Source organism: Hyla sarda, chromosome 1 (assembly GCF_029499605.1).
Source record: "Hyla sarda isolate aHylSar1 chromosome 1, aHylSar1.hap1, whole genome shotgun sequence".
NCBI lineage: Eukaryota > Metazoa > Chordata > Amphibia > Anura > Hylidae > Hyla > Hyla sarda.
This window is the reverse complement of record NC_079189.1, coordinates 23,953,147-23,963,519: the sequence shown is the minus strand read 5'-3', so window position 1 is coordinate 23,963,519 and position 10,373 is coordinate 23,953,147. Positions and strand designations below refer to the sequence as shown.

Below are 10,373 nucleotides of genomic sequence, written 5' to 3'. Positions count from 1 at the left end.
TATAATATACAGAATACACAGGGTTTGGTAGTATAATATACAGGGTACACAGGGTTTGACAGTATTATATTTAGGAAGCACAGTCTCTTGTAGGGTTATAATGATTGTTGTCTTTATACAGAGGATGAGGATCGGCTGGCAGAGTGAGGAACCGATGATGTCCAGGCGTCAAACTTTACAGAGGAAGATGGAGCTGGAAGAAGACCTGGCGTCTGGGCCAGATGAAGAAGAAAAGGAAAGAACAGAGAAGACGTCTCCTGTGAGCCATTTTATGTTTGTGTATTCTCCTGACTGTCCCATTAGATCTCTCCTCACTTCTAAATTTTGCAGTAATAATGGATGACACTTTACCCCAATTTGAGGCTCCAGCTGTTACAAAACTACAACTCCTATAATGTCTGAAGCTCTCCAGACATAATGGGTGTTGTAGCTTTGCAACAGCTGGAAAGAGTGGCCTGAACTGAAGTGATTTTAGACCATGCAGCCCATTTTATTTTAATGGGGGCCTGACTCCTGTGACACCCACCCAAAAAAAAAAAGGGGACATAGTCTAATATACCCAGGCCTATTTTTGGTTTCAGTCTGTTCCTTACTTGACAGCCCCACAACAGGTCTCAGTGGAAGGGAAGGGGGACTATCGGGGGGGGGGGGGGGGATGGTGGGGGGTGCGTGGGGGGGCCCCATCATAATGAAGTGCTCCGTCTTCCAGGCAGTCTTAATCTGGCCCTGGTCATGCCGCTTCCTCCTCCATGCTCTCACTCTCAGCCCGTTGGTCCTGTGACAGTGTGCGACTCGGCCTCCTCATCCTTCACCGTGTTCTCAGCCTCCACTGCACTGACAAGTTTCAGTGCCCTTCCGGCATACCATGTGTGTAGGGCACGGCAGCGTCACGCTGTTCTTCACATGGTTTGCCTTGGCGAACGGAGCCACACAGGGGTGGAACTGCTCAAAGTCATTCATCAAGAAATCGAATGATGGCTTATACCACAAAATCTGGAAATGGGAACCATGGTGACCGACAACGGGAAGAACATCTCGTCTGCGCTGTGACAAGGAAGCCTGAGACATGCGCCCTGCATGGCACACGTGTTCAATCTTGTTGTCAAGCGGTTCCTGAAGTGTTCCTCCCAACGGCAAGACATCCTAACAATGGGAAGGAAACTTTGCATGCACTTCAAGCACACCAAAAAATAATAATAATAAAAAATGCATGTTATCTAATCCAAACTGACTTCTTGTAATATAGTATAATATTGTATACATTTTTTTAAATAATTTGTTTATTGTTGTTTCCATAAAAAAAAAAAACTAATCATAATTACTGCCTTCATTTTCTGACTATTTGTAATAGATCCCAGTATCTACCTGCTCTGAGCAGTGTCCTCCAGGTTATAAGAGAACTATAAAGCCGGGAATACATAAATGCTGCTTTGAATGTTTGCAATGCACAGAGGGAGAAATATCCAATGAAACAGGTAACTTACATTCTCTAATTTCAAAAATATTGTGATTGTTATTGTTTGCATAATTTCCTAATTTAGCTTTGATAGCATATATGTTGGTAATAAGTTGAATATGTCTTTTAATTATTTTATTTTATGTCTTTATGATTTAAAATATGATCATTCCCACATTTTACCAGGCAATGATGTAACTTTAAAGGGGTACTCTGTTGGAATTTTTTTTTATTTTTAAATCATCTGGTGCCAGAAAGTTTAACAGATTTCTAAATTACTATTAAAAAATCTTTACCCTTCCAATATTTTTTAGCAGCTGTATGCTACAGAGAAAATTATTTTCTTTTTTTATTAATTTTATGTTTTGTCCACAGTGCTTTCTGCTGACATCTGATGACCGTATCAGGAACTGTCCAGAGCAGGAGAAAATCCCCATAGCAAACCTATGCTACTCTGGACAGTTTCTGATACAGGCATCAGGTGTCAGCAGAGAGCACTGTAGACGAGACAAAAAAGAAATTCAAAAATAAAAGAATTTCCTCTGTAGCATACCGCTGCTTAAAAATACAGGAAGGAATAAGATTTTTCAATAGAAGTAATTTACAAATCTGTTTAACTTTCTGGCACCCGTTGATTTAAAAAAAAAAAAAATATGTTTTCCACCGGAGTACCCCCTTAACCTCTTGGGGACGCAGGGCGTATGCATACGCCCTGCATCCCCGATCCTTAAGGACTCAGGGCGTACCTGTATGCCCTGAACGTTTCCGGTCCCCGCCGTTCACCAGGTGGGGACCGGACCGGGATGCCTGCTGAAATCATTCAGCAGGCATCCCAGCACATCGCCGAGGGGAGTCCTGAGGTCCCACCATATTGGCGATCGGCGCAAATCGTCTGTCAATTCAGACAGACGATTTGCTACGATTCCGGTCCCCACCGTTTACTGGGCGGGGATTGGAGCCGGATGCCTACTGAAATCATTCAGCAGGCATCTCGGCACTTTGCCGAGGAAGGTCCTGAGGACCCTCCATATCGGTGATGGCCGCAGATCGCAGGCAAAGACAAGCCGGCGACCTGCAGCCTTCCCGGGTCATCTGGTCACGTGTGACCCGATGACCCGGATAAGGATGGTGATCGGTGGTGTAGTATACACCAGCAATCACCATCCGCGCTGTACTGGGTTGCCCCCCCCCCCCCAGTACAGATGTGATTGGGCGGCCGTAGGGACCGCTCCAATCACTCACAGTGTATGAGGAGGGGGAAGGAGAGCAGGAGCACGATGTTCCGCTCTGATCAGCACCATTTTGTTTCTGGTGCTGATCAGAGCGGAGCTGCGTCCTGTGTGTCCCCCCTCAGAGCAAAAAAGTGCCCCCTGGCATTGTTCTGTGCCCCCCTGGCACAGCAGCATTAGGGAAAGCTTTAGATCAGGCAGGGAAAGAAGTTAGGAGTAAAAAAAAAGATCCTTTTTTTTTTCAGTGCAAATACTGTAAGTGTCCCAGGGTTCGCAGCACCTTTAGCTGCGTGACCCGGGCCCTACAGGTTCACTGCGGTCTGCGACAGTTTTTTATTTTGGGTGTAGACCTTTTTTTTTTACTAAACGTGTGGCCAGGCCCTCTTAGCCATAAAAGAGCGGTCCACCACCATTAGTTAAAGCCCATCCGCCGCTGATCAGTCCCGTAGTACTGATCAGCGTTTTTTTTTTTTTGTGGTGCTGGCATTTTTTCAGGTTATTAGCGGCTTTTTTTATTTAAATTTTTTCACTAATAGGCGGTCCGTGCCACCAGTAGCAGGCCTATGCTGTGTGGACGGACCGTACTTCTGTGTGCAGCCTGTCCCACCGCTGTCAGTGACTTATCACTGATCAGCGTTTTTTTTGGGGTTCAGGCGGGTGCATTTATTCGGTGTTAAGCGTTTTTTTATTTTATTTTTCGTGTATTTTGAGTGGGGGTCTGTACCTGCCACCAGCCACTGTTCTGGGCTGAGTGGCCGGAACCCCCACTGACTTCTGCGCTCCCTGCCGCCACTAAGCGCTAATCAGTGCACACACCACTGATTAGACACAACCTTTTTTTTGGCGCAGGGCTTTTTTTGCGCAAGAAGTATTTTTTTTTTTTTTTTTTTTTTCCCCTTTTTAGTTTATATTTTTTTATGTTAGGGTTTTTTTCTGTTAGGTTTAGTTAGGTTAGTGCAAAAAGTATCGCACCACACCACACACAGCACACAGTTTTTCCCCCCACACATTTATACACTTCACCCCCCCCCCCCCCCATTAGAGTAGGGAAATGGCCCGCAGGGCGTTTTCAGCAGAGGAGGCATATGCCATACTTGCCTCCGACACTGAAAGCGCCTCAGAGGACGAGGAAGACCCCACCTTCCTTATTTCCTCGTCCTCCTCATCATCTAGTTCTGATGATGAGCCACCAAGGCGGCGGAGACACCACAAAGCGGGTCCGCAAACCTCATCTGCTCTTGACCTTGTTCCCCATGCTGGTATGAGTCCCGCTGGCGCTCATACTAGTCAAGCCCCCTGGCCAAGTTCACTGGTGCCCCGTACCGGCGAACTTGTCTGGACTCAGCGAGCCTGTGATTCCTGAGTTTGTTGGCGACTCAGGAATCAAGATTGACATCGTCGGGTTCACTGAAATGGACTATTTGAGTTTTTTTTTCAGTGACGACTTTGTCAATCTGATGGTTGAGCAGACGAATCTGTATGCCCAACAGTTCACGCCGCAAACCCGGGCTCCTTTTTAGCTCCAATGGCTGGTTCCCAGCCGAAATGAGGACCTTTTGGGCCCTCGTGCTGCATATGGGCCTAGTTAAAAAGCCAAAGGTCAGGCAATACTGGAGCGGGGACATCCTCTACCAGACCCCACTCTACAGTATGGCCATGACCCGTCCCCGGTTCGAGGCCATTTGGAAATGTTTGCATTATGCTGATAATGCGGCATGTCCCCCCCGAACTGATCCTGCGTATGACCACCTGTATAAAATCAGGCCGGTCATCAATCACTTCGGGGCCAGATTTTGGGAGGCCTATGTCCATGGAAGGGAGTTCGCTATTGATGAGTCTCTCATCAGCTTTAAGGGGAGACTCAGCTTCCGGCAATACATCCCTACCAAGCGGGCGCGGTATGGCGTGAAGATGTATAAACTTTGCGAGAGTACCTCAGGGTATACTTGCAAGTTTATGGTGTATGAGGGCCGAGATCCCCGCATTGAACCCCCAGATTGTTCCCCCACTCTGGGTGTTAGCGGGAAATCGTTTGGGGACTTTTGCACCCATTGCTAGATAAAGGTTACCACCTTTACGTGGAAAACTTTTATACTAGTATCCCTGTCTTCACATCCCTCGCTGCCAGATCCACGGTCGCTTGTGGGACAGTCCGGAAGAATCAAAGAGGCCTTCCTTCCTATCCCCTGCAGACTCCCATCCCCCGGGGTGAGTCCCGTGCCTTTTCCCATGAAAACTTGTTGCTGGTCAGGTATAAGGACAAGAGGGATGTCCTTATGCTCACTATTCATGGGAACAGTAGCTCACCTGTCCCTGTGCGAGGTACTGTGGGACCGGTCCTCAAGCCCGATTGTATCCTGGACTACAATCGGTATATGGGTGGAGTTGATCTTTCTGATCAAGTCCTCAAACCATATAATGCCATGCGGAAAACACGGCCATGGTACAAAAAAGTTGCGGTCTACATGGTACAGGTTGCCAGTACGCTGGCAACACAGAGACATTTCTGGAATTCCAAGAGATAGTTCTAAAGACCCTCATCTTTGGTGACCGCCAAGGAGCGGGTCAGAGCACCTCTGGAACTTCAGTTCCCCGGATCGTCCCCGGCCAATACTTTCCAGGTGAGGTCCCCCACACTGGAAAGAAGGGACGATCCCAGAAAAAATGCAGAGTGTGTCGCAGGAGGGGGATTCGTAAGGACACCACCACTCAATGCGACACTTGCCCCGATCATCCAGGCCTCTGCATTAAGGATTGCTTCAGGGAGTATCACACTTCCATGGAACACTACATTTTTATCCTTTTCCCTGATTTTAATTCCCCAGAATTCGACTCCAATGTACCAGTCCACAGTACATTGTCTTCAAAATGTTAAAGCCAAACAACCCCCCCCCCCAAAAAAAATAATAAAAACCTATTTTCCAATACCCCTGATAATGTTTTTTTTTTCTCCCCCCCCCAAAAAAATGGGTCATGGGACACAAAGTCAACAGCATTGGGGGTTTGCAGTTGCCTCAAATGCGCGGCGCTCTCTCCCCACCTGAGCGGGGTGCGCATTTGAGGTAACAGAATAGGGATGGCCATTACCAGAATGATGATTCAGAGCATAGGGTTTGGGGCGGGCATAATTTTTACTTTCGGCTATACTCTGGGTCATCATTCTGGGAATATAATTGGCATATCAGTTATAAAATTGCAATTTTCACCCCCCCCCCCCATAGTACACTTCATCCATTCCTGGAAAATAAATTTAGGGAACACCTGTCTGTTCCAAATCTCCACTTCCCCCCTATACATAGGGGGTGTACTGTTTGTAATATTCTCACATATGGGTGTTCCTTTCTTGTATTTTCCTCTGAATGTATGTAACTGTTAGGTCCGTAAGAAACATCGGCCTCAAATGTGAAGAGTTCTCGCTCATAAGCTCTGTAGTATTTCCAGGCAACATTTCGGAGTCACATATTAGTAGTTCCCAGAAAGATGAAGCAGTGTATGGGTTGAAAATTGCAATTTTCAAAAGCTACCCTTCATCCATTCCTGGAAAAGAAATTTAGGAAACACCCGTGCGTTCAAAATGTCCTCTTTAGCCCTATACCTATTCCTCAGGGTGGAAACTTTCTGTAATGGTGTCACATGTGGGTGTTTCATTTTTGTATTTTCCTCTGAATGTATGTAACCATCAGCTACTGATATGCCATAGGCCTCAAATGCAAACAGACCTCTATGACTTCTGAGCCTTGTTGTGCGCCCGCCCAGCACGTTACCCCATATGTGGATGTATTTCCATAGTCAGGAGAAAAAGCCCTCCAAAATTTGGAACCCAATTTCTCCCATTAACCCTTGTGAAAATGTAAAACAATTGGACAACCCCCGCATTTTAGCGTAAAAAAAATTAATTTTTCAATTTACGGCCCACTGTTCAAAAAACCTGTGAGGTGTAAGTACTCACTGTACCCCTTGTTGCCTTCCTTTAGGGGTGTAGTTTCATAATTGTGGTCACTTGCCGTGTTTTACGTCAGAACTTCAACCATTGCAGTTCAAATCACCACTTTAGGCCTCAAATCTCATCGGTGTTGTCTCACTCCTAAGCCCTGTTTTGCACCCGCATAGTACTTTCCCCCCTTATATGGGGTATTTTCTTATTCTGGAGAAATTGGGCTACAAATTTTGTGGAGATTTTTTTCTCTTACTACTTGTAAAACTGAAAAAAAATTGGTTAAAACCAACAATTTAAAAATAATTTTTTCACTTTTACGACCCACTGTTTAAAAAAACCTGTGAGGTGTAAGTACTCACTGTAACCCTTGTTATGTTCCTGGAGGGGTCTAGTTTCCAAAATGGTGTCACATGTGTGGGGTTTCTGCTGTTCTGGCACCATGGGAGGTTTGTAAATGCACATAGCCCCCGACTTCAATTTCAGCAAAACTCTCTTTCCAAAAATCCAATGGCTCTTCTTCTGTTCTGAGACCTGTAGTGTGCCAGCAGAGCACTTAACATCCACATATGGGGCATTTTCTTAATCGGGAGAAATTGGGCTTCAAATTTTGGGGTCCATTTTCTACTATTACACCATGTGAAAATGAAAAATTTGGAGTAACACCATCATTTTATTGTTAAAAATCAAATTTTTCACTTTTACGGCACACTGTTCAAAAAACCTGTGAGGTGTAAGTACTCACTGTAACCCTTGTTATGTTCCTGGAGGGGTCTAGTTTCCAAAATGGTGTCACATGCGTGGGGTTTCTGCTGTTCTGGCACCATGGGAGGTTTGTAAATGCACATAGCCCCCGACTTCAATTTCAGCAAAATTCTCTTTCCAAAAATCCAATGGCGCTCCTTCTGTTCTGAGACCTGTAGTGCGCCAGCAGAGCACTTAACGTCCACATATGGGGCATTTTCTTAATTGTGAGAAATTGGGCTTCAAATTTTGGGGTCCATTTTCTACTATTACACCATGTAAAAATGAAAAATTTGGAGTAACACCATCATTTTAGTGTTAAAAATCAAATTTTTCACTTTTACGGCACACTGTTCAAAAAACCTGTGAGGTGTAAGTACTCACTGTAACCCTTGTTATGTTCCTGGAGGAGTCTAGTTTCCAAAATTGTGTCACATGTGGGGGGTTTCTGCTGTTCTGGCACCATGGGAGGTTTGTAAATGCACATAGCCCCCGACTCCAATTTCAGCAAAATTCTCTTTCCAAAAATCCAATGGCGCTCCTTCTGTTCTGAGACCTGTAGTGCACCAGCAGAGCATTTAACGTCCACATATGGGGCATTTTCTTAATTGGGAGAAATTGGGCTTCAAATTTTGGGGTCCATTTTCTACTATTACACCATGTGAAAATGAAAAATTTGGGGTAACACAATCATTTTAGTGTTAAAAATCAAATTTTCCAATTTCACATTCAACTTCAACGTAAAGTTGTCAAATACCTGTGAGGTGTTAAGGCTCACGATACCCCTTGTTATGTTACTTGAGGGGTGTAGTTTCCAAAACAGTATGCCATGTGTTTTTTTTTTTTTTTTGCTGTTCTGGCACCATGGGGGCTTCCTAAATGCAACATGGCCCCCAAAAACCATGACAGCAAAATTCACTTTCAAAAATCCCACAGTTGCTCTTTCCCTCTTGAGCCATGTTGTGAGCCCGCAGAGCACTTTATGTCAACATATGAGGTATTTCCATACTCGAGAGAAATTGGGCTACACATTTTGGAGGGCTTTTTCTCCTAATACCACTTTTAAAAATGAAAAAAATGGGGTTTTGAGAACATGTTAGTGTAAAAAATGCAGATTTTGATTTTTCTCCTCCACATTGCTGCTATTCTTGTGAAACACCTAAAGGGTTAACAAACTTTCTGAATGTCCTTTTGAATACTTTGAGGGGTGTCATTTCTATAATGGGGTCCTTATGGGGTATTTCTCACAGAAACACTCCTCAAATCCACTTCAAACTTAACTGGTCCCTGAAAAATTCAGATTTTGAAATTTTCGTGAACATTTTTAAAATTGCTGCTATACTTTGAAGCCCTCTAATCTTTTTCAAAAAGTAAAAATATGTCTATTTTATGATTCCAACATATAGTAAACATATTGTATTTGTGAATCAATATAAAATGTATTTGGAATATCAATTTTCCTTTCAAGCAGAGAGTTTCAAAGTTAGAAAAATGCTAAATTTTCTAAATTTTCATAACATTTGGGGATTTTTCACCAAGAAAGGATGCAAGTAACGATGGAAATTTACTACTATGTTAAAGTAAAATATGTCATGTAAAAAAAATACTCGGAATCAGAAAATCTGTAAAAGCATCCCAGAGTTATTAATGCATAAAGTGACAGTGGTCAGAATTGCAAAAAAAGGGCTGAGTCCTTAAGGTGAAAATAGGCCGAGTCCCTAAGGGGTTAAGTGATTTATTTATTTTTCTTCTGTTGCTTTAGCTTACTGTTTTTTTTGTAGACAGTGTATCATGCCAAAGGTGCCCTGAAGATCAATGGCCAAATGAACTAAACTTGTGTGTACCAAAACCTTTTGAATTCTTGTCCTTCAATACTGACAGTGTGGTTCTCACAGTCTCCATACTTACAATCTTATGTTTTCTCAAAACATCTACAATCTTGGGGATCTTCATTCTATTCCGAGACACTCCAGTGATCAGAGCAAATAACCAAACCCTGAGCTTCATTCTCTTGGTTTCCATCATGTTGAGTTTCCTCTGTGTATTTTTGTTCCTGGGTCGCCCTACACATGTCACCTGTATGCTCCGTCAGACTTCATTCGGGATCATCTTCTCAGTAGCTATCTCTTCTATTCTGGCTAAAACCATCATGGTCTACATGGCCTTCAAAGCCACCAAACCTGGAAGTTCCTGGAGGAAATTTATTGGTGTGAAAATTACAAACTGTGTTGTCTTCTTCTGTTCATTTCTACAAGTTCTACTTAGTATAATTTGGTTATCTACATCTCCTCCATTCCCAGAAAAGAACACTCACTTATACCAAGACAAGATAATATTTCAGTGTAATGAAGGGTCCATGCTGGCCTTCTCCATACTCCTGGGCTATATGGGACTACTTGCAGCTGTTAGTTTCATTGTTGCTTTCTTGGCCAGAAATTTACCAGATAGTTTTAATGAAGCTAAAAACATCACGTTCAGCATGCTGGTTGTCTGCAGTGTCTGGGTGGCTTTTATCCCCTCCTATATGAGCGTTACTGGGAAGAATACAGTTCTTGTAGAAATATTTGCTATAATATCTTCAAGTGTTGGTATTTTGGGCTGCATATTCTTCCCTAAATGTTACATAGTACTGGTGAGACCAGAGTTAAATTTAAAAAGTGGTTTATCAAGGAAAATAAAGACAAACACTGCAAACTATTGAAACACCTGTGCAAACACATAAAATCAGTCAAGGAAAATCAGCTCTCCTGTGTATAAAATCTGTCTGAAAAAAAAAAGCTACAATAAACTCTAAAATCATTTTTTTATTATTATTATTTTTTTACTCAACGACCAAGATGAAGTATCAAAAAAGGGACATGGGGGGAGATTTATGAAAGCCTGTCCAAAGGAATAGTTGACCAGTTGCCCATAGTAACCAATCAGATTTCTTCTTTCTTTTCTCAACGGTCCTGTTCAAAATAAAAGAAGCAAGCTTATTGGTTTCTATGGGCAACTGGTCAACTTCTCC

General features: G+C 43.4%; 1 protein-coding gene across 1 annotated transcript; it reads left to right on the top strand.

Annotated features, from left to right (window-relative positions):
* Nucleotides 1–865: 865 nt before the first annotated feature.
* Nucleotides 866–10,099, top strand: LOC130274365 (vomeronasal type-2 receptor 26-like). Its single transcript, XM_056522979.1, has 3 exons — nt 866–871; nt 1,352–1,475; nt 9,145–10,099. The coding sequence occupies exons 1-3, from the start codon at nt 866–868 to the stop codon at nt 10,062–10,064; spliced, it is 1,050 nt and encodes a 349-aa protein (XP_056378954.1). The 3' UTR covers nt 10,065–10,099.
* Nucleotides 10,100–10,373: the final 274 nt, after the last annotated feature.

Bases quoted from the DNA above. Each gene is read 5' to 3' on its own strand.
- LOC130274365 (XM_056522979.1), top strand. The intron at 1,476-9,144 runs GTAACTTACATT...TTTTTTTTGTAG, and splicing joins AGAAATATCCAATGAAACAG to ACAGTGTATCATGCCAAAGG.